This window comes from Populus nigra, chromosome 4, assembly GCF_951802175.1.
Source record: "Populus nigra chromosome 4, ddPopNigr1.1, whole genome shotgun sequence".
NCBI classification, from domain to species: domain Eukaryota; kingdom Viridiplantae; phylum Streptophyta; class Magnoliopsida; order Malpighiales; family Salicaceae; genus Populus; species Populus nigra.
Window position 1 is genome coordinate 13,996,060 of NC_084855.1, and position 26,755 is coordinate 14,022,814.

The following is a 26,755-nucleotide window of genomic DNA, read 5'->3' on the forward strand; positions in this document are numbered from 1 at the left end:
GTCAGAACGGTGTCGTTTTGAACGACACTGTTCCTCTTTTTTCTTCCTCTAGACGTGTATGCAGAACAGGGGAAGCTTTTTCTTCCTTTCTTTTGTTGTGCCTCTCTCTCTTGTCGCCTGCCTTGCCAAGACCGAGGGAGCCGCGCCTCTCCAGCCACGCCCACTGGCCGACCACCCGCCGCGCGCCTGCCAGAAAACGGGGGAGCCGCACCTCGACAGTAGCAACCAATGGTCGACTAGCCGCCGCTCTTCTGCTCCCCACGTGCAACAGCAACCCGCTCCCCCTTCACCTATAAATACTGCCCTTGGCAGCTGCACCAGGGGGGGTCTTTTAGGAGGGAAAAACGGGAAAAACAGAGGAAGAGAGGAAACGAGATAGGAAAAGAAGGGGAGAAAACGAGGAAGCTCTGAAATAGAACAAATACACCAACACTGCGAACACCATTGATTTGTTACCTTCACCTTCTCACCTCCTCTGAACCGCTGATAGAAGGAAACACTAGAGAGAGGAAAGAAAGCAAAAAACAGAAGGGAGGGAGCTGCTGCAGAGAGGAAAGAACAGCTGCTGTCACCGGGCTTCCTCGGCCACCGACCATTGTCACAGCCAGCCGCCGCGACATCAACGCCACCAGGAGCACAAACACAGCAACACTGTCCACGCCATTGTCAGCCTTCCTCAGCTTATCATCTTCCTCCCACTCGTTGCAGCACCATTGAAGAAAAAGCCGCAACTTACGCCTCTGCACGGGGGAGAAGAAGAAAAAAACAGCTGCTGTCATCAGGCGTCCTCCCCACTGCCACCAGCACCATCAAAGCTGCCAAACAGCAGCAGAACCACCGCGAGAGGGAAGAGCTCCGTGAGAAACAGAAGAAGAAAAGAGAAACAGAGGAGAACAGAGTAGGAAAAAAACAGAGAAGAAAGGCCGACCAACCTCCCGGCCATCCTCCGGTCAGCAACCGCCAGCAACACCGCCTTCAGAGCCACCACAGGTCAGCCCTCCGACCCTTATCTCTATTTACTGTTCATCGTCTTGCATGCAGAACGTGCACTGTGCACGTTCTGTAAGCAAGAAAATAATTACCCGGTTACTGTGTGCTGGGCTGAGTCCAGCCCTGTAGGAAGTAGGCCCAATTTATTTTGGGCTGATTTCGGCCCAGTTTACTTTTGGGCCGGGTCTGGCCCGTTCGAACAAAAATTCTTCAAAAAATATTTCAAATATATGTGATTTTCTATAATTTTATTACTGTATTTTGATCAATATCGGTTTGTATTTTTATACTGTAAAGATACAAATCCGGTATTAAAATACCTGGTTTTTGTCAAGTTTTCAAAAAAAATGTTTTGTTTTCATGCATACGACCTAGTCTCTCCAATATATATATATAAATATTATAACATCATATTTTCACACAACAAAGGAAATTTCAAAACAATATATGTATTAGCATGCATTTTGGCTTTAATAACCAGTTTATTCAAGCCATGAGAACTAGGCCAATATTTCAAAAATTCTAAAAAAATCTTTTTGTCTTCTTTTAGTATTTGGGATTACGAATTTATACGTAAAACGTATTCCTGATATTAAAAATATGATTTTTTTACATAGACGTTAGAACGGTTAGGTTTTACCCGATAAGATAAGGACCTCCTTATTGAGGAGGACTTTTCTTGAACCATAGACGGACCAACAACTAGGAAACACAACGAGACCTTGAATTTTATCAGACAAATAAACAATGCAGCTTACCTTATGTAGGGCATATTTGGGGTGTTAATACCTTCCCTTTACGCAACCAGTCCCCGTACCCAATCTCTGAGACCAGTTAGGGTTCCTAGTGACCAAAATACTAGGTGGCGACTCCCATTCCATTTTCTACCAATAAAAAACAATATTTTCTTGTCTCCCCATATTTTCCAGATAGATACCATACACACTTCCTAGATTTAAAAGTGGAATACTCGCCGCGACGCCGCGCACTTGCGACAAGTCATACTACATTGCTTTGATATAGTTGAGATGCATTGTCATGATTAGGTAATGCGGCAGTTTAGCTTCTCTCAGCACATCCTGGATTATAATAATAATAGTGATGAGTTGTATACTATCAGTCGTCAAAGTAAGTGAAAAAGGAATTGGCTGGTGATTTATACAACTTATCTAGATTTTTGGGATGCCAAGAAAGAACGAATATTTATGGATTGACATTCAGTATTTGATCTAGACATATACATGAGATGGTTTTTTTCTCATAACACATTAATTTATTACACCCACATGGTTGTATTTCCCAAGATGTCTATGTAATCTAATGCATTATGAGCCTTAATATCCAAGACCAAATTGATTGGTATGCAATATTTTTTTCTACATAACATTTATTAAATATTGTTAATGTTATTATAGATGACGAGTTTTAATTGTTTTTTAATGTATTTATTAGATTTATTACTCATTATGGGAGGCTTAAAGAGCAGTAGTCGCTACCATGAAAGCATCAATGAGATGGGGTGTGCTCTTGCCAGCAATATGCTCAATTTATACCATGGCGGACTTCAGGAGGTTGGGGACACTAAAAATCTAGAAATGATCTTATTGGAAGATGAGACTACTTACTGTGAACAAGGACATATAGTTAGGTAGCCAGGTTCATCCATGAGCATACTTGGCCCGTCTATGAGTTAGGATGATTATGGTGCCGACCCTTACAAAGGAACTATAGGTTCGTCTTTGAGTTGGACAAGTTGGGGTGATGTAAACATGTCCATTAGAACTCTAAGCCCGTCCATGAGTTAGGTTGATTTTTAGATGCAATTAAATTATATGCTTTAATGTTATAAGAATTATGAATTTATTTTAAATTTCATAAAATATTATATGAATCTTCATTGTGTTTATGAATTATGAATTGTTAATTTTGATGAATTGTGAAGTATGTTAATTTTTTAATTGTGTTAGAGAGATAGATTATGTTTCTGACTTGTGAATTATTAGGTTGATTTTTTATGGTACGGAGTTGAGAGGTTGGAAAAACTACCCTGGCCATATTTTTTTGGCGAATCATATATGAGATATGCAACTTTCAAACTGTGTTATTTCTTCAAATATTTTATGGACTGTGTTATTTTACTATTTTTTTCACCTTGCTAAATTCCAAAAAAAAACCTCATGAAATTTGAAGGCATTTTAGTAGCTAGAGAAGACACGATAGAGAGGTGAAATGGCATAGAGCATGGGGTTTATTTGGAAAATGCCTGATAGATGTTGAGTCCCAACTTTCTATGGATATTAAAAAAACTGACCAACCGAGTAAACAAAAAAACTAACTAAAAAAACCAAACCAAGAGAAAAAACTAATTAAAGAACCAGAAAAACCATTCGGTCCGGTTCGATTTTGATTTTAAAATGCTAAAACCAATTGAACCAGATCAAATTGAATTGATTCAATTGAATTTGAATAGTCTAAAAAAGAAACATAACTAACCTTAAAAGAAATTGAGTTGCCCCTCCCTCTTCTCTCTCGTTCTCTTTTTCTCTCCTATGTTTACCTAACCTTAAATCCCTTTAAGTTTTGACAGTAGCCACTAGCCATTAGTCGCACCTCCCCACCTCTGTCGTTCTCCCTACCCTTTTATATTTGGTGAACCCTAAACCCTTTTAATGAACCAAACTTTGGATTTTCACTTGTTGATATGGTGTTATGGAAGGATCGGATCTATGATTAAGACTATCAAAACTTCAAATGTACTTTTCGTCTCTTCATTCTTTAACTATTTAAAAAAACAATTATCTTGGTTTGATTTTCATATCTAGGCTTAAGACTACCTCCCTTTAAAGGTACTTTTCATCTCTTCAATCTTGATTTTTATAATAATGGCTTTGTGATTTTTTAAAATTTTATTATGAGTTAACAACTTATGAAATATCAATCTTTCCTTTTCTTTTCCTTTTCTTTTAGTTATGATTGTTGTAAAAATACAATTTATGGCTTGGTTGATGTGGGGCAATGGGAAATTAGCTTTTTGGAACTTAGAGAGAGAGAGAGAGAGAGAGAGAGAGAGAGAGAGAGAGAGAGAGAGAGAGAGAGAGAAACAAAAAATTTCTTTCATCTATTTTTTCCATTGGTTGAGGTTTTTTTTTTTCAATGCTTGCCCCATCAACTTTGTTCGTTGCATCTGCTCCTTTTAAAGATCTTCATACTATTTCATTCAAGGTTTTTTTCTTGACATATATTGTCAATTATGCCAGTTAGGTATGATTTAATTTCTACTCGAGATCATCCGGGATTAGAGATGGTTGGATCAAATCTCCTACTAAGAATGAAAATATAAGGTGTGTGTATATATATATTTGATAAAGAATGAAAATATCTAATTGAATTCTTTTGAAATTTAATTTTCAATTTACTTTTGAAAAAATTAAATTTTGTTTTAAATTAATATTTTTTTGATGTTTTTAAATTATTTTAATATATTTTTAAATAAAAAATACTTTAAAAAATAACAAATCTACCTTTCCAATCATGATGTTAAGTCTCAACCTTCACCTCCTGGATTCATTCATCTTCAGATAAAGGATAAAGGTCCAAGTAGGAAGGATTGCGAAGGTGACGTGGTGGAAGGATTGCGAAGGGCAAATGATGGATGGAAATAGGGAAAAAGTCAGAGGGTGAGGAAAGGAGAGCCCATGTTTCAAGTCTCTGAAAATTGTCATATGGCTCAGATTGAGAGATGCGGACTGTACAGCGGCTATAGTCGCACATATCCCCATGTGCAGAAGCATCACCAACGTCCGGTCAGAGACATATCATCATCCTTTCTCCAGACCAGTCCTAGTCATTTTGGTTTTTCGAGTCTCTTCTTTTGACAGCTTTTTGCTCCCCTCTTCCTTCTCCGGTGCCAGCCTCAATCTCTCCTCTTATAATTTTTTTTTTTTTTATATATCATGAATACATTTCTCTACGTGATTTATGGTTGAGCATATACTTTCAAGAACAAGAACTAACAGCAGATTGATTTATCCCGATTTATGTTCTATTAAAGCGAAGCCAGTGGGCAACTAATTCCACCTTGATGACATCAATGGATCCAGAAGGAACATTGGTCTCACATATATATTGGAATCGGAGACTGCTTTATTTGGAAACCCGAGCCAGCTAGCATATTCAAAAACTAATCTCGTTTTCAGAGTATCGTTGGCATTAGATCATGCGTTAATCTCGCATTTCCATATCATCATCAGCATTATCTTGTCGTTACTTCTTCGAGCACATTAGCGTATAGTATTTAGTAGAAACAGCTCTGTTTGTTTATTATCTACTGGGAAGGTTTCTCGTTGCTGGATGAGAAGTTGGAGGTCTCAGAATGGTGGATTACCAAAGTCATCGCCGTCAGCTGTGAAAACTCCGATGACGAAAAGTTTAAGGGAAAAGACAAAAGAAATAAAAAGAAAAGGAGTAAATAGAAACCACTTTATTTTCCTTGAAAATAAACCTTTTCATTTGTTCTCTCTCCTGATTCTTCTACGGCATCTTCCCTGGCTTTCCTATGCCCAGTGACATGGTAATATCTTGCATATGTTCCTTGTGGTTGATGCAGGCTGGTTCTCGTCAAATCCATGATGTACTCGTTGCCCCCAGTACTCATTCAAATTCAGAGAGTCATTCTGCAGTGCATTATTCGTTGAAAACTCAAGGCAACATGTCCTTCAGACGGACCTGATGTTTTGACGCTCGGTCCGAGCTTTCACATTAATTAACATTGAAATATATATATATATATATATATATATATATATATATATATATATATATATATATATATATATATATATATTTAAAAGCAATTTAAAAAAAATTATTTATTTTATTTTAAATTAATTTATTTTTAGTGTTTTCAAATCATTTTATTTTGATGTATTAATATCAAAAATAATTTTTTTAAAATAAAAAAATTATTTTAATGCATTTCCGAGTAAAAAATACTTCCACAAGCAACCGCTACTATATTCTCAAACATCCCCAAAATAATATCTAACATCTTAAAAAAAATTGTTGTTTTGATAATATATCATATTCTTAATAATTAAATAGTTTTGAATTTAAATATTACCATTCTCATTAAATTAAAAATTAAGTATTCATTTCAAAACACAACTAATGTCCAATAACATAAGAAATTTTATATTAATAGTTATTTTATAAGTCAAGCTAAAAAGATGAAACAGAAATTTACATTTGTCTAGCCAGAATATTTCGCCTAACATAAATAATAACTTCTTTAATCCTTTTTTTTTCTTCTCTCTCTTTTTATCTATTTTTTTTTTCTATAGAGCAATTAACAATAATTAAACTTGAAGTTTTTTTAAAAAGATTATGATAACATATATAATACCATGACACCTATGAGCATATATAAGTATGTTCCTCTGGTGTATACTCATCCCAATAATATTTTATTTATTCTATTAATAAAATATATTATGTGCAATAATAATAAATACACATATATTTATATATCACACTTTATAAGAAATAGAGCAATAATTTCCTTCTATCCGTATTGGAGGAGACTCTCTTATCTATAGGTGTTATGATGTTAGAATGACAAATGAAAGAAATCTTGTATATTGAAGGGATAAGTTTTATGATGTTAGAATGACAAATGAAAGAAATCTTGTAGATTAAAAAACTGAAAGGAAAAAAAATGATTTATTAAGAAAAAAAATGGTAACATAAATTATTCATTTGAAAACACAACTAATTAATATCACACACATGATAACATGGGAAATTTTGTATCAATAGTTATTCCACAATTCAATTTTGAAACCAGAGAAAAATAAAAAATGAAAAAGAAAATGATATTTAATCCTAATAAAAATAATAAGAATATTTTCACACCTAAATAATAACTTCTTTGATTCTCTAATTCGAATGATCATTTTCGGTTCGGTTCGGTTCAGTTTTTAATAAAAAAAGTAACCAAATTATTTTTTTAAAAAAAACTAAAACCGGTTCAAACCGACCAGTTTCAGTTCGATTTTTTGGACAAAAACCGGTTCAAATCGGTTTGGCTCGGTTTTTTTCCAGTTTGGGTTCAATTCGGTTAGGTTCTGTTTTTTCAGTTTCAAGCTTATAAAACCGAACCGGTCGATTTTTTCAAAATTTTAAACTATTTAATCGGTTTTTTTTCACGGTTTGGTTTTTTCAATTATTTTATTTTTAATTTTCTCGGTTTAATCAATTTTTTGATTTTTTACTCACCCCTGCTAATTCCCTTTTTTTTCCCTACTCCTCATATCAATCATTACCAATTATTAATACTCTTGAAGTATTATACAAATTTTATGATATATGAACATAAGGAAGTTCCTCAGTTTAATTACATCAAGGGATCTCGTGGTATCAATTTTTGGGATAAGATACCTTTACGGTTTCAATTTGGACAATTGGGTCCCTATAATTCCATCCATGCATTAAGCATCACAGGTCCCTCTTCAGGTAAGCGTGGATATTTTTTATTTAGTTCTTCTTGTTTTTATTTTTATTTTCTTATTTTCATTTTTTTTAATTATTTTCAGTGATAATGATTTGATTTGGTATGAAAATGACATGGTACGACACTAGCCATCAAACACTTAATTTCAAATTTCAATGCATATGAAAATTGTATGATTTTTGTAAATTTATATTTTGAAGGAGTTGTTATAAGAATAAATAATAATAACTTAATTTATATTTTTGTACTTCTAAACTAATGATCTAGATCACAAGTTTAAAAAATTAATCTTAGGTGACATCTTCTCTTTTAATTTTTTTTATTTCATCATTCTGACATTAGTTTTTTTTTTAATATAGACTTCATAGTTTTCTTTGATTTATTTTTTATTGGATTTTTTTAATCTCATGATCTGAATCGCGAGTTTGACAGTTTAACTCGAGTTGGCTCGCCTCTTATTACCAAGATTACATATTTGTCATGCTAACTTGGGTTGAATCGGACCAATTTTTTTAGTTCTTTTATAATCAATTTTGTCCTTTCATATTTAATTGGGTGAAAATTAAACTACAATGTTTTTCCTTTTTTTTTTAAAAAAAGGTTTTTTTCCCAAGTTACAGTGACCTTATTTTTAAAAGAAATTTGGTTCGTTTACTATCATTGCTAAATTTTTTATTATCTAATTAAAATAAAATCAATTTATTTAATTTAATTACATGTATAATAATTGGAGTTGTAAATTTTTTTTTTTTACTTTAGAAAGCACTAGCAGCACATGAACATTATTTTTAATAAAAAATAATAATATAGACTCGCGGCGCAGATATAGTCTCACACAGCAAAAAACTATATATAAAAAGAATTCATTAATAGTATGTTTCCATGTAACTGTTCTTTCTTTCTTTTTTTTTTTATGTTTTTTTTTTATGGTGTTTGGTCTAAATTTTTGTTTTCTCTGTGAGGGTCTTATCATAATCAAGCTTTCTTCCTAATTATCGTTCATGATCGACATCATGGGTAAACTTGATTTTATATTAATCTTTTTAGATAGAGAATATGGAACAGGTAAGCATGTAATTAATCTCGATAATATCGTAATGATTTGGCGTCTTGGATCACTCTTTTCCAGTGATAATTCACTTCTTCTTCTTCTTCTTCTTCTTCTTCTGGTACAATATTGTGATAATTCACCTTGAAATGATCTCCCACCAGACCTTTTTCAGACGTGCATGTCTATGCCTTTTATGGCTGGCCAGTTACTGGGCCTGACCTCATTTTATTTTTCTTTCTTTTAATAATTAATTCTTGTGAATTTAAGTGTTGCTTAATACCTTCTCTCTTAGTTTTTGAACTGTTCATGAAATAATGGTTGATCTTTTTAATTCTATATATAGTACTTTGAAGTGATTATTATAATTTGTTTATAACTTTTTCCCTTTTGAATTTGGTATAAATGTGTTGTATTGGCATGACACTTGTAAAAATAAATTGTTTGTTATTATAACTGAGAATTAAAATCTAAAATAAAATAAATAAAATATGAAAATAAAATGTACAACTAATGTCAAACATTCATATTTGCATTTATCCTTTTCTTTTACTAAGAATGTTAGAATTTTATTTTATTATTTGACTAATGTAAATAACTCTTTTTTGATTTATTATTTCTGTTTTTTAATTTATTTTATTAAGCATGAATAACATATTTTTGTTTTCTAATTTTGTTAATATGATATCTGAAAACACATCCATATTATATATGTTTTCTTATCTTGCATTAAAAATTAACTTGAAATCAATGTGGTAGAGGTATCAAACTAGTTAAATCCTTATAAATATTGAACTTTATTTTATTGTTGATACATAATTAAATATAAGAAATAAAATGGTAAATCTATTAACAAATTTATTTTAAAATGTCAATTAATCAAGGAATATATTTGACAAGATATTGAAAACAATATAATAGCTAAAGAAAGAGTTTTTCTAGGAGTAAAAGTGGCTGTGTTTTTTTATGTTATTACCTAGGATTCAAATCTCAAGAAAGAATAATAAAATTCATATATATATATATATATATATATATATATATATATATATATATATATATATTATGAATGTATTATTACTTGCAGACATGTACTAGATAACTGGCTCGTGTTATACTTTGTGGTGGACTAATTAACATTTGAACATAAAATAATAATGTTCAAGTCGTGGAGAAGATATCGGTATTGTCATTAAACCCTTCCCGACATATCAGCCTTTAAATCTCCTAACTCGACTTTTTACCTAGTTTGGGTTTCAAATTAATCTATGTAGAAGTTACCTTGATGTGACTCATCGACTTATCGAGTCCAAATACAACCTAAGTGACCGGAAGAAAAACATGGTTTGACTTCAATTTTTTTTAAAAGATGACATTTTTTTAAAATAATAATATTGAGACGATGATATATTAAGTTGAATCATTCATCATGGATGAATCTACTAAACTCATGACCCGAGTTATGGACTCTATAAGGTTTAATAACTTTGTTTTTAAAAACTAATTTCTACTTAATTATATGATATAAAATTGAATACTCACAAAATCAAGTACCAATTTAATATCAGGATGTTTGTTTGAGGTTACGGTAACTCCATAAAAAGCAAACGAAATAAATTATGAAATTTAATTTTCAATCAATATAAGTTAACCAACCAAATATATAATTCAGGTCATGGACTTTATTGGGTTTAATGACTTTGTTTTTATTTAAATATATGATAATAAAAATAATCAATCTCAAAATTGAGCACGACCAAATATCAAGATACTTGTTTGAGACTACGGTAACACTACCAGAAAATTGATGAAAACCAACGGAATTACCGATGAAATTTTTTCGTTGGTAATTTTTACTGACAGAAATAATTCCGTCTCTAATTTTATTGGTACATACCGACAGTCCATTTGCATCTGCGATACGGTCGGTATATACCGACGGGCGTATTCCATCGGTATATACCGACCGTATAGCCGACGGATTATACAGATTTTTGAAAAGTTGCAACGATGTGATGATGTGGATTTTTTTCAAATGATTTTACCGACAGAATTACCAAGGAATTTAAACCAGGATCTCTGTACAATGATGTCGCATAGTCACCGACGGACTCACCGACAGGTATACCGACGGAACGTTTCCGTCGGTAATTCCATCAGTAAAAGTTAATATATACCCACTCTGCTGACTTTCTCTTTTTCTATTTCTTGGTTTTCTTTTCTATTCCAACTCTCGATAATAATCCCGATAATATCGTTAAGATTCGGAGTCTTGGATCACTCTTTTCCGGTGATAATTCACTTCTTTTTCTTTTTCTTTTTTTTTTTTTGGGTACAATATTGTGATAATTCACCTTGAAATGATCTCCCATGTCCTTCACTACCAGACCTTTTTCTTTTACTCCAATTCCGTGAAAGAGATCCTTGTCCTGGATTATCAATGCGTTGTTCCTTGGGATTGTAAATCAATAAGCATAACTTTTTCACCGTCGAGTACTCCTTTTTCTTTCTTTTGTTTTTATTGTTTACGCACATTTTAGTTGCATTGTGTACTTCTATAGTACGCCTGATTCGTCCATTCTTTTTTTTTCATGGTTATTTATTTATTTTGAAACCAAACCTTTTCTTTTAAATTTGATCCTTTATGTTATGTTTGCACTATTTAAATTCGGGTAATTCATTTCAGTTCATCCGATTCATTGTATTTTCTATGTGGAAAAATGCTATGACTTTGAATTGGTACTTGATTTTTGCATAATAGAATTTAATAAATAATTTAAACAATATACACCAGATTTAACATACAAGCAAAGAGCCAGCCTTTTTTATTTTTTTGTGCTCATGGTGCGCATAAAAGTTCATTTTGATCCTTGACTTTTTATAATTTTTTATTTTTAATCCCTGAATTTTTTACAATTTCTTCTATTTTTTAAAAAATATAATAAGAAGCTAGAAAAAAATATTTACATAGCCCAACAAAAAAGAGTTATGGCTTGCATGGGCCTGCAAAACCAAGCCCATACATGCCCTTGGCCTTTTATAAAAAAAAATTTAAGTTTTTTTTTTTTAGATTTTGAATGAAATGCACTATAAATTAAATACTTAATATGATATTTATATTATTATTAAGTTTTGTCATAGTTTTTAAGTAATATTATAGGTTTTATGGGATATTTAAGAATTTATTTTTTGATTATTAAAAAAATTATTCATGAATATTCAATGATTTTTTAATATATTTTTTATATAATTTTATCATATTAATTTCCCCCCTTCAATTACATACAAATGAAGAAGTGTCATTTTACTTTTTTTATTAAAACTTGTTTTTGATATCATGATAGATTATTGTTTAAAGAAAAATGCTTACAATTAAAAAATATGTTTTCATTAAAATGATAAAGAGATGCATTAATTAGAAAAAAAAAGTTTAGATTTAAGAATTATATTTTTCGTAAATTTTTTTATGAACATTTGTTTTATTTTTTGCTTCCTTTTATTCAAATAAAAAAATCATACCATTGTTTTACAAAAGATTAGTGTATTTTTATGATGCTATTATAGATGTCATGTATTAGCCTAATATTATGCATAAATTATAAAAAAAACAATTTCATTGATATTGAACAAGGATAAAATAAATATTTTCTTTGCTTTTTTAAAGTAAATTTTCTATATAATCCATTGTTCTCATGTTTTTGTTTTTTCCATATAGTTGTGTCAAAATAATTGATTCATAAATTTTAGATTTTTTTAATTGAAACTTGCTTTCATGATTATAATAAAAATTTTGTTAAAAAACAATACTTCTCATAAAAAAAATATTTTTATCAAAATAAAAAAGAGACATGTCAATAAAAAAAGTAGGCCTTTCATTAAAAATATACATTTTTTTTCTTTTCAGTTCAAATCATTATGGTTTTCTTAATATATATTTTTTTATTATTGTTTTTTTATTCAATAAACTATATTGCTAATAAAAAAAATCCCCCTATATTGTCAAAACAAAAAACAATGCATGAACTAGAAAAGAAAATTTGACATAAAAAATATGTTTATCTTCCACAAATTTATTCATTTTATTTTGTGGGAATGTTTTCTTTTAATTATCATATAATTAAATAAAAATAAATTTTAAAAATAAAGCTATTAAACTTTATAATCTAAATCATATGTTTGATGAGTTAATCCAATCAATTCAAAATAATATTGTTTTAAAATTAAAAAAATCTTAAGATAATGTCATCTCGAGAAAAAAATAATATTAAATCAATTTTTAACAAGTTTAATCAAATTGTATATTGACCCGTTAAAATAATTATATTATAATCTCCGTTAATTTAATTAAAGCCGAAGGCTATGCTAAGATCACCATGTTAACCCTCCGGTTGAGCCTCGCATAGTAACACTATATACTGAAATGTTCCTTGCTACAAAGCTTAACCAAGCATTGTGCATTCGCATGTTCATTTGAACAATTGAGTTTTTATTTATTTATCAAACTTTTAAGCTTTGCAATTTTATCCTCCTAAGTCCTAATACCATGGTTTTGAATTGTGGTTGAAAATAGTAAATTAAGAAATAAACGATCAACTTAGAGAGAAAAAAGATCCCATTACTTTTTTTTTTTTATGGACAACTTCAGTTTAACCCTTGAAGTTGTTGTTTTTCTATATATCTTTTGGTCCCTGTTATTTTATAAATTCATATTTTGATATAAAATATGTTTTATTTATATTTTAATCCTTAAATGTTGAGGACAAAAAGAGAAAATAGTTCAAAAATATTAAAGAGAGATAATGTTCTCCTGTGGTCACATTCCAATTTTTTTTTTTTTTTAAAAAAACTATAAAAAGTAGATCGGTGTATGTAAATTTATTCATTGAATTTTTTTAAAGTGATTTTAAAATGTGTTTTAAACTTTGTTTAATGAAATGATTTTTTTTACGTCATTAATAATAAGTTTGATTTTGAGGTCTGAAATAGATACTAATATTTATATTAATTGAATTATAAAAAAATTGCAAGAATTGGTTTTATTTGAATGAAAGGACAATCGGATTTTTCAGTCACTTATTATTATTATTATCATTATTAAAAATAAGTATAGTAATAAAAAAATTTGATCATGTTTTTATAAATAAAAATAATTATAAAAAGCTTTTTAAAGTTTGATTATTTTTTTATTTGTCTACTATATTTTGAAAAATTATATTTTATATAATTTTTTATAAATTTATTAAAAAATAAAATAAATAAAATAAAAAATCATAAGATAAAATTCACCTAGAAAAATCACTCAATTACTATCTCTCTCTTATCTTGCTTTCTCTCTCTAAAAAAATCGTAGTCTTTCTCTTCCATTTGTCTGCAATTTGCTCATTTCATTGACCTAATCCTCTATTTGTTTCTGCTTCTTCATTATGGTAATTTAAAAGCTATGTAGAACTCATATCTTTAATTTGCTTACAACTTCAAGGTTTTGGAATGCAAAAGGATTTTCATGGATCTCTCTCGAGTCTCGACAATTTGAATTTAAGGCTAGGATTCTAAAAGTTTTTATTATTATTATTTTTTTGTGGATTAATGAGTCATGTATTGAAATTTGAGGTGGGGTTTATTAGGGTTTTTCTTGTTGAATGGGGTTGAAAACCTAGATGATGATGCCAGATCAAAGATCTAAGAAACTGGCTGGCAGCACACGAATCCAAGTAAAATAGTCTCACTTCCTTATTCTCCCTCTGTGCAGACATAGTTCTCAATTCTCATACTTGTAAAACATCAATCAACCATGTAGAATCGTTGCTGTCTCACACTGAGAAGGTGAAATCTAGATCTCAGCAGGTAACCATCTCACACAAAGGCTAATGGGTTACAAATTATTTTGGTGTCTGTCATAATATGGGATAAAAAAAACAGAAAGAAAAAAGAAGCAACTTTGCTATCAAAAGAAAGGGAAAAATAGCGAATACTGCCATTTTCTTCTTCTTCTTTTGTTTCCCCTCTAAGCTGACTTGAGCCTATGTAGTGAGAAAGGTCAGAAAAAAGTGTGATGCCTCACTCCTGACCGAGAAATGTCCATACCAAAGAGTCTCTGAGCTAAATATTTATCACTTGTGCACTGCCGGTAGTCTACACTATTGCTTTTCGCTGATGAAGAGGCATCTTGGGCTTGGCTGCTGGCAAAGGACTGATGGAGAATACCAAAAATATTTTGCAGAACCTCACCCGCATCATTCATTTGTCACTGTGAATTTGATTGATGCGAAATGTGATAGTTTGGTGCATGTACAGAATGTGTTTGATGAAATGCCTCGAAGAAATTTGTGTTAATGGAATGTTTTGGCATTGTTGTAATTAACAAGACAATTTTATTATTTTGAGATTCCATGGACTTTTTAATTAATAAAATAATAAACATGTAAATATTCAAATATTTTTTTAGTTTCAAAGTAAAATAAGAAAATAAAAATAAGATCAATTCTTATATGGTTTTTTTTGTAATTATCACTAAAAACTAAAAAGTACTAAGAGGGCTCACCGATTGATTCGTTGTGTCTTCAAAAAGGAATCACCATTCACCATGAATTTCAATACTGATTCCTTTATTTTTCTGGTCTTTAGGACTTTTTATTTTATTTTTATCCCTCAATTTTTTTTTTGTTCTTAACATTGCTTGGATTCGGAATTATTCTTGGAGATTTGCCTTTTTTTATGCTTGTATATATATTTTGTGGCTTAGTTAATATTTAATTTAACGAAACAAAATTTTATTTTATTAATTAAAAAAATTAGAGCTTCGATTCCAAAGTTGAAGTTTGAAAAAGTATTTAGTCCTTCTTTATACAAAATCAAGAACTGGTTTGCATGGTGAATAGAAGAATTCATGTTCTTTTTTTTTTCCCCTTTAGATCACTTAATTTTATTTTTTACGTTCAAACACTTACTTCTCTCTCATTTCCTATAGATTCTTGCTAGTCTAGCAAAAAAAATAAAAGATTTCCAATCATTTTGTTTTTATATTAAATTTAATTTTTAATTTTTAATTTTATTTTTTGCTTAGAAATCTTTTTTATTTTATTTTCAATATTCATTATTCCACATATGATTAATTAAGAATTAAGTTTTATGGTTTTTTTATAGGATAATCTTAGTCACATAACCTGGTTATAGGCTTGAAAGATTAACTCGAGTTGACACTGTTTTTTTTTTTAGATCTATTTTTTACAATGATTTTCTTTTTCAATCTTATTCTTCAACATTGAATTTATTAAGAATTGAACTTTGTGATTTTCTTAGCTTTCCGTTCTATGAGATTATTGCGATCTCATGAACTAGATTATAAGTTTGATGGGTTAGAGGGTGCTTGGTAGTGTGGTAGCGGTTGTTTTTCAAATAATTTTTTATGCCGAAATGCATGTCAATGATTTTTTTTATTTTTTAAAAATTATTTTTGACACCAGCACATCAAAACAATCCAAAACATACAAACCATATTATATTTTAGCAAAATAAATAAATTTTTTTAGGACGTGGTCCGTTTCCAAACATATTCTTAGTATGAATTGACTTGAATCTTGAAAATTGAATATTTCTAGATTTCATACTTTCAATATTTAGTTTATTTAAAAATTAAACTTTATTTTTTTTAAAAAAAAAAAACACTAACAACACCTTAAACATTATTTTTTTTTATTTTTCCCCTGTTGCGGAACATCTGGAGCCACCTATCTACTTAATTTAGAAAATCTCAATGCATAGAAGAAAGTCGGCAGTAATTTGTTATCTGATGAGTTATATTTAGATAAAAAATATATATTTGGATAAAAATATTTTCTACATCTGCATGTTTAAAAGTCTATTTAAAATATGGTTTGGTTATTTTTTAAAATGATTTATATTTAAAAATATATTAAAATAATATTCTTTTAAAAAATTAATTTTTATATTAGTGCATCAAAATAATTTAAAAATATTAATAACATATTAATTTAAAAAAAAATAAAAAATTTTAAATTTTTTTTAAAATATTTTTAAAACATAAAAATACACAGTTAATTATGCTCGTATCATTGCCGCTCCTTGCTCGAAGAGATAAAAGTGATGCCATCGAGTACAGTTATTGACCGAAAGGAGAGGATATTTTTGGCCCTGATTATGGGAAGGAAAAAAAAACAGAGAAGATATCATAATAAAGTTGTAAGCACAACAGAGCTCCAGCCTCGAGTAACCTATCCAATCATAAACACCATAGATTGGCTATCCAACAGCCACATCAGCATTCTATCTACATGGAAGGAATGTGTGGTGCTCTTGCTTAGACTTGGAAGAAGATCCATCTCCACAGTCTAATCAAGAATTTATCAAACAGTGACTTTCCCTGGTGACCTTTAGAATCCTCTCACAGGACAAACAGTGCAGTGACCTGTAGGGATTCACTACAGTCATGGCTTCAACTTCCTCCACACCCCTGTCAATCTCCTCATCATCAAGCCTTATTGATGCCAAGGCTTCTCGCCAATCAGCAGTTGCATCGCCACAGTGTGTGAGCCTCCCTACACTCCCCCCTCCTCCTGTCCAGCCTCAAAACCGCCCCTGGAAAGCCGCTGCTTATTGTGAGTCTCAAATAATACAAATACATGTAGACACTTCGCATTACATATCAGACACACAGATGTTCTGTTTTATTCACAGTGATTTTCGATTTTTAATTTCAGGTCGAAAGATCGCTCGCAATGTTATGACTATGGCTACAGGAGAGGCCCCAGTAGCAGTCGCTTCAACTGAGCTTCCAGAGATTGTCAAGACAGTTCAAGAAGCTGTAAGAAATCTTCCTCTCATGAAACGTGCTTTAATTAAGTTTGGGAAAATTTTTATTTGAATCTGTTATCGGTGGACAGTGGGATAAAGTTGAAGACAAATATGCAGTGAGTTCAGTTGTAGTAGCTGGTGGAGTTGCACTTTGGGGCTCGGCTGGGTTTATCTCGGTGAGCTGCTTCGCCAAACGCACTTTTTTCCCAATGTTATTTCTTTAAGTCCCCTTACCTGCCTTTGGCATTGATCTTTCCCTTTAAATTAAATTGAAGACGTTAAAGTGTTCCTGTACCAGGCAATTGAGAGACTTCCTTTGATTCCTGGGGTTCTCGAGCTTGCTGGAATTGGCTACACTGGAGTAAGTAGTATTTTCTCAATTTTTCTATTTTGATTTATATAAGAAGACAAATTATATCAAGTAGATTTCATTTTCCTTCTTACATCTGAAGGCTTTGATATCATCAACATCCAACAAATGCCTCCAACGTTGATGGAATATTGTAGGATATAGGAGCCTGTGCGAATATCAGCACATCATCTTAACAATCATCAACTTAATTGCTTCTTTTTTTCGTCTTTGATGTCTGCAAACTTAAAATTTGTTGTTTATACAGTGTGTGGCTAACAATATAATATTTTTCTAATGTGTCATACATCACCTGTTTTTCTTTCCAGTGGTTTGCATACAAGAATCTGGTTTTCAAACCTGACAGGTAAGTGTATGCTTGCTACACAACCACCTAGAAATTGGTGCAAAAATGCATCATGTTTGTCTCATTAATTTTATGTTAATACACATGGGAAAATTGCAGGGAAGCTTTGATTGCAAAAATAAAAGACACATACAAGGAAGTAATTGGTAGCAGCTAAAGGAAGCCAGTTGAAACACTGCTGCAATGAGATGAACTTTCGGTTTTCTCAAAAAGAAAAAAGGAATCATGCCGCTTTGTGCATGAACATGTTGCCTTGCTTCATTTTGTTTACATAAGCTTCTAACCAGAGTAAATCCATGTAATGTACCTTTATCTTGAAGATACATGTAATTAAATATTTTGCTTCCTCGCCCTTGGAATTGGTTATGCCCATAATATTCACCTTCTATGTGGAAGGTCTAGAGCAGCTATGTTTATCTAAGTACCTTGCGGCTATGTTTTGCTCTCTCCCTTTGTGTGCTAGCAAAGCAATTCAGCTTGTTTCTTTGGGTTTGCAATGTATGAAGACTCCACATCAAAATTTTGTATTACCTAAATTAGAGAAGAATATCTGACCAAAAGCATCTGGGAAACATTTACAAGCATGAAAATGAAGCGTTTAGCGCTTATCCACTGAATAATTGAGGAATTCTGGATATTAAAGGGCTGATGAGTGTCGATTGTCTGCACAGCACTTCTTTCAATCTGATCAGGAAGGATGAGGTAAAAAAATGAAAAGATGTCAAACTGCTCGAGTCATGACATACAAAAATTTAAACCACGACTTGCAAGGACCTGATATACTTCCCCTTTTACTGAAGATTCTTCTCAGATTATCTATTTTAATTGTCAAATATATATTTTATTTATTTAAGGGGGTGTTTGAGAGTGTTTTTGTTTTTCTTTCAATTTATACGTTGAGATTTCTTTCAATTTATATTCCTTCACGTACACAAAGTGTTGATAAATACTTGGATGATAAATTAAAAATTAATTTTGCAAATTAGAACTTTATTGGTGGTTATAAAAAGAAATTAAAAGAAGAATACCAACTTAAAAAACATTCCATTTGAATATTGACACAGAAAATTTTAATTTTCTCTCTCAAATTTTAGTTTATCTATTATTTGATCCTTGTTATTTTAAAATTTTACATTTTACATTTTAATTTTAAATTTTATTTTTTTACATTTCTACCCCTAGATGTTGAAATATGAGAGAGAAAGTTGCAAAAAAAAAAGTTATGGAGAGTAAAAGTACTCGAATGATCACATTTCGATCATTAAAAAAAGTTGATTTTGGTAGTAATAAATATTTTTTTTAAAGTTCAATAAAGATAGTGTTACTCTTTAATAATGCAAAAAGAAAAAAAAAAGAAGAAAAAATGAAAATCTTTTAAAGTTTTTTTTATTCATTTAATTTTTGTTTTTTTAGAGAGATATTTAGATATTGTATTGCGGTTAAAAATAAATTTTTTAATACAAAAACAAGTTAAAAACATTTAACTCAGACACTAATTTTCAATCATAATAGCTAACATAAAAATAATAAAAAAGAACGATAGGTTGTTTAACACAACAAGCAATCCATCTTCTGTATAGAAAAAAAAGCAAGACCAATGAAATAATTTTATTTCTTTTATTGTAAATAATTTTCTAAGTTAGAGCATCTAGTACAATCCTAGTAAAGCTTTGTCCACCTACAGGACTTTTCTTGACTTGACCTATTATCCAACATTATAAACACCATAAATTATTACATGATTGAATTACTCAAGTTAAGAATTATTTTTAGACTTTGCTTGACGTGGCCTATTATCAAACACTATAAGCACTAGAAGTTGTTACATGTATGTTTGATAGTGTGATACCGGTTACTTTTCAAATAATATTTTATGTTGGAATGTATGCCAATAATATTTTTTTTATTTTTTAAAAATTATTTTTAACATCAGCACATCAAAACGATCGAAAACATACAAACCGTATTAAATTTTAACAAAAAAAATTGAATTTTTTGGGAACGCAGTTTGCACCGCGTTCCCAAACGGTTTCTTAATGACTCAAGTTACGAGTTATTTTGAAATTAGTTATTACATGTATATTTAGTAGTGTAGTAACGATTGTTTTTTAAATAATTTTTTATGTTGAAATGCATGTCAATAATATATTTTTATTTTTAAAAAAATATTTTTGACATCAGCACATCAAAACGATCCAAAACATACAAATCATATTAAATTTTAACAAAAAAAAATTAAATTTTTTGGATTTTTTAATGACTCAAGTTATGAGTTATTTTTAAATTAGTCAAAGTTGATCAGAGTTACTATAATAATTCATCGTATTTTTAGTGTTTTAAAAGAAACTATGTTGTTTAGAAGTTTGATTATTATTTTTCTAAAAAGAAAACACACTTCCAATGTATTTGTTTCTTTTTGTATATTATTTTTAAAATAATAATCAAGAATCTAGTAGCATTCTAAGAAGAAACATGTTCCACGGACAAAAAAAAGGTCATTGTCAGTTTGCAAAGTGTAATCCACAAGGTAAAAATTACTCAATGAAAACTAAACTCCAATACTTTATATTTTTTTGATTGGTGTCCCAAAAACTGTGTTTGCGATATTGTAACCCCTCCATTAGTTATCTCAAGGTACCCTCATCTTTAATTTTATTTATACGAATTAATAATCTCTTCTCTGTTTTTTTTTTATATGTAAATGTGATTACTAAAATAATAGAGAAAAATATAAATATGTCATTACTAAAATGAAACCGCATATTTTGTGTTTAACATTTCATTAATTTTTTTGAATGATTCATTTTTAATTTTATCTATTTTAATTGTCAAATTTATATTTTATTTATTTAAGGGGCTGTTTGAGAGTGTTTTTGTTTTTGTTTTTGTTTTTTGATAATTTTCAAAAATGATTTTGGCTTGAAAAAAAATAACAAACTAATATTTCTTTAATATTTTTTTTATAATTTTTACATATTGATGTTAACAATAATAAATTAATAATAATAATAATAATAAATTATTATGAAAAATCATCATTCACTTCAATCTCAAACTATTACATAGGTATTCATGTGTCCATGCTTGATAACCCCTAGTAGAAAAGTGGACACTAATTAAAAATATATATAAATTAACTTCCACCTGATCATGTCTTTTCTTATATGGAAAAGATTCATCTAAGTTTAACAAATCAAAATAATAATTATTATACAAAAAAAATTCAAAACTTATTTCAAAATATAAACAAAAATTCATGTAAAAAAAATCAACCAATCAATCATTTCATCTTAAATCAATTTATCTGTGCATAAATCAATAAGTTAGCTTTTAGAATTTTGATATTACTTGTTTTTTTAAAATATATTAAAATAATATTAAAAAAAAATTATTTTTAACATTAGCACATCAAAACAATTTAAAATTATTAAAAACTTAATTTAAAATAAAAAATTCAAAAAATATTTGAATACAAAAACAAACATTTTTATAAACTACAACAAAGGAATAAAAGAAGATATCCTAAGAATAATGTTTAACTAATACAGTCGTTAGAGATTGCGTTACACTTGTGAATGAGTTTATTAACATTTCTAGAATATTTTGTAGGTATTTTAATATAAAAACAAGTCAAAAACATTTAACTTGAAATCCAATTTTCAATTATTAAAGTTAACATAAAAATAATAAAAAAGAAAAATAATAATAGGTTGTTTGACACAACACGTAACTCGTAGTATGTTTAGAAAAAAAAGGCTTGATGAAGGAAATAATTTTATTTCTTATATTGTAAATAATTTTATAAGTTAGAACATCCAGTACAATCATAGAAAAGCTTTGTCCACCTGTCGGACTTTTCTTGACGTGATCGGTTACCAGACACCACAAGTATGAGATAAAGCATGAACGGTTACGAAATGATGCCAAATTTCGTAAACTAATGTAATAACGCCCATAGTAGTTTAATTAACCCACTACAAATGACGACAAAGGCATGTACTTTTGTCAGATAATTAGTATGAGCTAAGCTGCGAGTCCGATACAATTAATTTTAATGTTTTAAAAATATCGGATGTATTTTTTTTAGTGTAAAAAAAAATCAAGGTATTGCTAACGTGATTTTTAGCTAAAATAAAAATTATATCATGAACTCAATTGAACAATATCTTTTTAAATATTAAAACAACTAATATTAGATGATATTAAAAAAAAAATATATTTTGATGACTACAAATTACATCGACCAGGATCAACTCATTTTAATCAGTCAAATTCACGATTTGAGTCATGAGACCGTGATAACTTAATAAAAAACTAATCAAAATAAATTATGAAGTTTAATTATCAATTAATTCAATGTTGAAAGATGAAATTGAAAAAAAAATAAAAAAACCATTCTAATCAATGTGAGTTAACCTTCCAAACTTGTTACTCATGTCATAAGATCATGATAGCTCTATATTAAAAAATTAAAAAAAAATTATGAAGCATAATTTCATCAATCACATGTTAAATAATGAAATTGGAAGAAAAATAAAAACATGAAGTTATTGAAAAATAAAATTAAAAATTACACACACACACACACGTACTGAGTTGTGGTTTTTCAATTTTTATTGCCCTAAAAATACTTGTGGTATCAGAGCCTACTGAGATCTGGGCAGGAATAGTAACATAAAAGTCAGAATTCCTAGAAAGAACAGAGACCGTTAGACTATAGGTATGCAACTAAATGGTGTAAGTCCCGTTTGAGTTTTAGGACAATAAATTCATATAACCTGTAGCCTGTTTCCTAGTTTATCTTTTCTATCTATAGATTCCGTCTTTCACAAGACTACTTCTATTTCAGCTTCCTCTACCTCTGAATCTTCTGAAAGCAGAAGGACTGTACAAAGTGAAGAAATAGCTATTGAAGATTTTACAAAAAACATTGATGATTGGAAAATTCCAAAAATTTCTCAAACTCAGATTTATCAAAAATCTAAATATGATATTTTCAAAACAGATTTTACTATCAAAACCGAAGAAAGAGATATTCAGCTTACAAAACCTTTTGAAACCATTCAACTCCTCTCTCGAAAATCCCTACAAAAACATCTAGCCCGAAACTATAAATATATTCATGTTGGCTTTGTCCAAGTCGGGATAAAACCCCTTACAAAAGAAGGCTTACACACCTCCATTCTAGCTGTTCTTCGTGATGCTAGATTTCAAAACTTCTAAGACTCTCTCCTGAGTTCTATTGAGTCTAGCTTTTGCAGTGGTCCGGTATCATTTGACTATTATCCAAACATAATCATATCTCTCAAAGACAAAAATATTTTGCAAAGTATGCTACTACAAATAAATACCCATAATTATGACATGCTCGAAGGATCTATCCCTGTTGCTCTCATATTCAAAATTCATTACAAAGCCATGTTCTCAGCCTTTGCTAGAAAACACAAATTCCAATCTAAAAAAGAAGAAACATTCCTTCTACAAACAGATTTATCCTGCTTAAACACTACTGTCCCAAAAGCAATCCAATGGAAAGATATATCCTTTCCAGAAGATTGGATTCTCGAAGGTGTAGCACCACTAGAATTACCTCAACCACCTCAACCCAATGTCCAAATTAAAAATATTACCCAGTACACAGATGGCAAAGTCAAATTGTCTTTCCACCGATACTCTATAAGTTCTAGATTCTCAAAAACCTTTTCCTCTTCCAGTATAATAGATCTAGGAAGAATTTCTAAAATCCCTTCTGTTATCAATATCCCTTATCATGTAAACCCTCCTAGAAAATCTACATATGATATCCCTTCTACTAGTTTTCAAAATGCAAACTATACTACAAATATACCAAAACCTGTTTATATAGACCTTGAGCAACCATCTCCTCCAACTTCACTAACCTTTTCAGCTATTACTGAAAACATCCAAAATGAGCTGAATGTTTTGACTTCAGAAAAGCATTTTGTCATTAACAAAACTCTTCTCAGAAGAGATTTTTATGGTGATCATAATATGGAAAAACGATCTTGGTTTTTTCAACACTTCCTCCAACAGAGGAATGATATTCAAAAACAATTTTATGCTTACATTGAAACCCATAACGTGCAAATTTTATTCTTTGATTGGTTTGAATTCCATTATGTACCAGCACAACATATTACATATCCATTTGCATCCATTAAACATGCATATCCTATTACAACCCATTCAAAAACTCCTACATGGACCCTCACTAGTGGACCTACAGTTGAGTTTGATCATCCACCTTTACGCAACATACAACTTACCCACAAAGACCAAACAATTGATGCAACCACATACAAATTACCTGGTGAAGATACCCTCATAAATACCAAACATATCATCCAACAAAATAATTTCACAAATACCAACTTCCATACCATCAGTAAACAGCTTACCAGATTGGAAAAACAAATAAAAAGACCCTAGTCCACTTCATGATTAATAAAAACCCCATCGACTTTAAGCTAAAAAACCCAGTATTCAAACCATATCAAGTTACTAAAATGAGCCAAGCACAAATTAAAGAAAATCAAATAGATTTTCTTAGAGCCATTAAAATACACTTACAAAACCTTGACCGCACAACCTTGACTGTCCTAAACACACCTCAAAAATCCAACCCTTCATCCTCTACAAATCAGGTTAATACTCTCTAAAATAACCCCGTATCAACCTCTGATACATATACTTTTTAAGAACAACCTCTTCAACTAAACAGACTCACCTGGCAAGCTCCCAAAGCAACCGCTGCTCCAGACATTTCCATATCTACTAAACCAACTGTCATTAGCCAACATAAATATAATGCATCTTCCCTCTATGAATGGAACATGGATGGCATGTCTGAATATAATATCCTAAACACCCTCTAACAAATGACCATGACAGCTAACGCCTACAAAACCCAAACAGTAACCTTAGACAAAGCCATAGTTGAACTTCTTATTGCAGGCTTCTCTGGCCAGCTTAAAGGATAATGGGATTACCATCTCATTGAAACAAATCACCTACATATTCTAAATTCTGTACAAACTTATGAAGACCAAACACCTATCCTTGACCCTTTAGGAAACACCATCCAAGATGCTGTGTCCACTCTTATCCTTACCATCTCCTTACATTTTGTTGGAAATCCTTCCCATCTGAAAGACAAAAATGTTGACCTTCTCTCCAACCTTCGATGTAAGAAACTTAGTGACCTTCAGTGATACAAAAATACCTTACTTGTGTTATGCTTCGAGAAGATTCAAACCAGCCTTTTTGGAAAAAAATTCCTCGCAGGCTTACCGATTCTCTTAGGAGAAAAGGTCCGAAACAAAATCAATGATACCTTTACAACCAAAACCATACCATATGACCAGCTTACATACAGTAAACTTGTGAGCTTCACACAAAAAGAAGGTCTTAAGATTTGCTAGGATCTCAAACTCCAAAAACACCTAAAGTGGAAAATGAAACGTACCAGGCAAGAACTTGGTAGTTTCTATCACCAATTTGACTTTTCCACCAAAAAACCCTTCTGTAATGCAACCTGTTCACAACCCAAAAAATATTTGAACCAAAAACTTCCTTATAAACGATCGACCAATAAATACGGACAACAATTTTATCCCAAACCAGATCAACCTTACTACAAAAAGCCCTATAAATTTAACAAACCCCATAGATCTTTCCAGTCAAAACCCAAACCAAAATTTTACCCTAAAAACATCACCTATTACAAATGTAACCAGAAAGGACATACATCCCGTTTCTGCAAAGTCAATACCAAACTTCATGAACTCTAAATAGATGAAGATACCATCAACCAAATACAAAATCTTTATATTGAAGCCACATACACTAACCACTCTTCTACAGACACTTCTAAAGAAGAATTTCAAATTGACAAAATAGTAACTATCAGTGCTACTTCAGATGGCTCCACGAATTCCAAACAAATTAACGTGCTAACCCAAGACCAATAATTCATTCTTGAGGCTATCAAAAGATATGATGACCCTCATCTTTAAAAAACCTACTAGGATAAATTGTTAAAAGATTTCAACCAGCCAAAGCACCCTCCTTATAACCCTCCAAACCACTCTCTATTACCCTCTACCAGCACCTATACCTATCACCTTACAAATATTCTTAACAAAAAGAAATCCAAAACCACAGTCACTATTCCAGAATTACATTCTGAGATCAAAATCCGAATTGCAAACCTTAAAACAAGCCTATTTCTGCCATCTTCATTGAACTACTCTCAAGAAGAAAAATTCATTGACACAAAGATCGCTTTTATTTTTGTGTATGGAATGTAACTAATTGACAACTTTCTCTCCATTTCGCTATTTTCTAGCAATTTTTTCTTTCTTTTCTTAAATCTAAGGACTAAAAAATAAATAAAATAAATTTTTGAATCAAAATCAAAATTTTAAGACTTTTGAGATTGGTTATGCATTTTTTTTTCATGCTTTACATTACAGTCCTCTCTTATCTTTAAATATTATCTTTCTACAATAATTTAAAATTTTATATGATGAAATTAGATCAGAGAAGAATTCAATAAAAAAATATGGAAAAAAAATTTTTAAAAATGAAAAAATGAAGAGATCACGATTCATGAACAATGAAGCTCCTTTCAGCTATTAGTATAGAGTTAGTTCCAATGCC

General features: G+C 30.2%; 1 protein-coding gene and 1 long non-coding RNA gene across 2 annotated transcripts; both read left to right on the plus strand.

The window, feature by feature from the left end:
- The first annotated feature begins 13,858 nt into the window (after positions 1–13,858).
- On the plus strand, positions 13,859–14,982 carry LOC133691953 (uncharacterized). Its single transcript, XR_009841769.1, has 2 exons — positions 13,859–13,972; positions 14,296–14,982. It is a non-coding gene; the product is annotated as an uncharacterized LOC133691953 (long non-coding RNA).
- Positions 14,983–16,843: 1,861 nt separating this feature from the next.
- LOC133690794 (protein CURVATURE THYLAKOID 1B, chloroplastic-like) lies at positions 16,844–18,494 on the plus strand. Its single transcript, XM_062111058.1, has 6 exons — positions 16,844–17,161; positions 17,264–17,367; positions 17,447–17,533; positions 17,656–17,718; positions 18,036–18,073; positions 18,173–18,494. The coding sequence occupies exons 1-6, from the start codon at positions 16,993–16,995 to the stop codon at positions 18,228–18,230; spliced, it is 519 nt and encodes a 172-aa protein (XP_061967042.1). The 5' UTR covers positions 16,844–16,992; the 3' UTR covers positions 18,231–18,494.
- The last annotated feature ends 8,261 nt before the right edge of the window (positions 18,495–26,755 follow it).

Excerpts from the sequence above, each read along its gene's own strand:
- LOC133690794 (XM_062111058.1), top strand. The coding sequence starts at position 16,993 with ATGGCTTCAACTTCCTCCACACCCCTGTCAATCTCCTCATCATCAAGC. Across the intron at positions 17,368-17,446 it reads TCAAGACAGTTCAAGAAGCT|TGGGATAAAGTTGAAGACAA; the intron begins GTAAGAAATCTT and ends ATCGGTGGACAG. Across the intron at positions 17,534-17,655 it reads GCTCGGCTGGGTTTATCTCG|GCAATTGAGAGACTTCCTTT; the intron begins GTGAGCTGCTTC and ends TTCCTGTACCAG.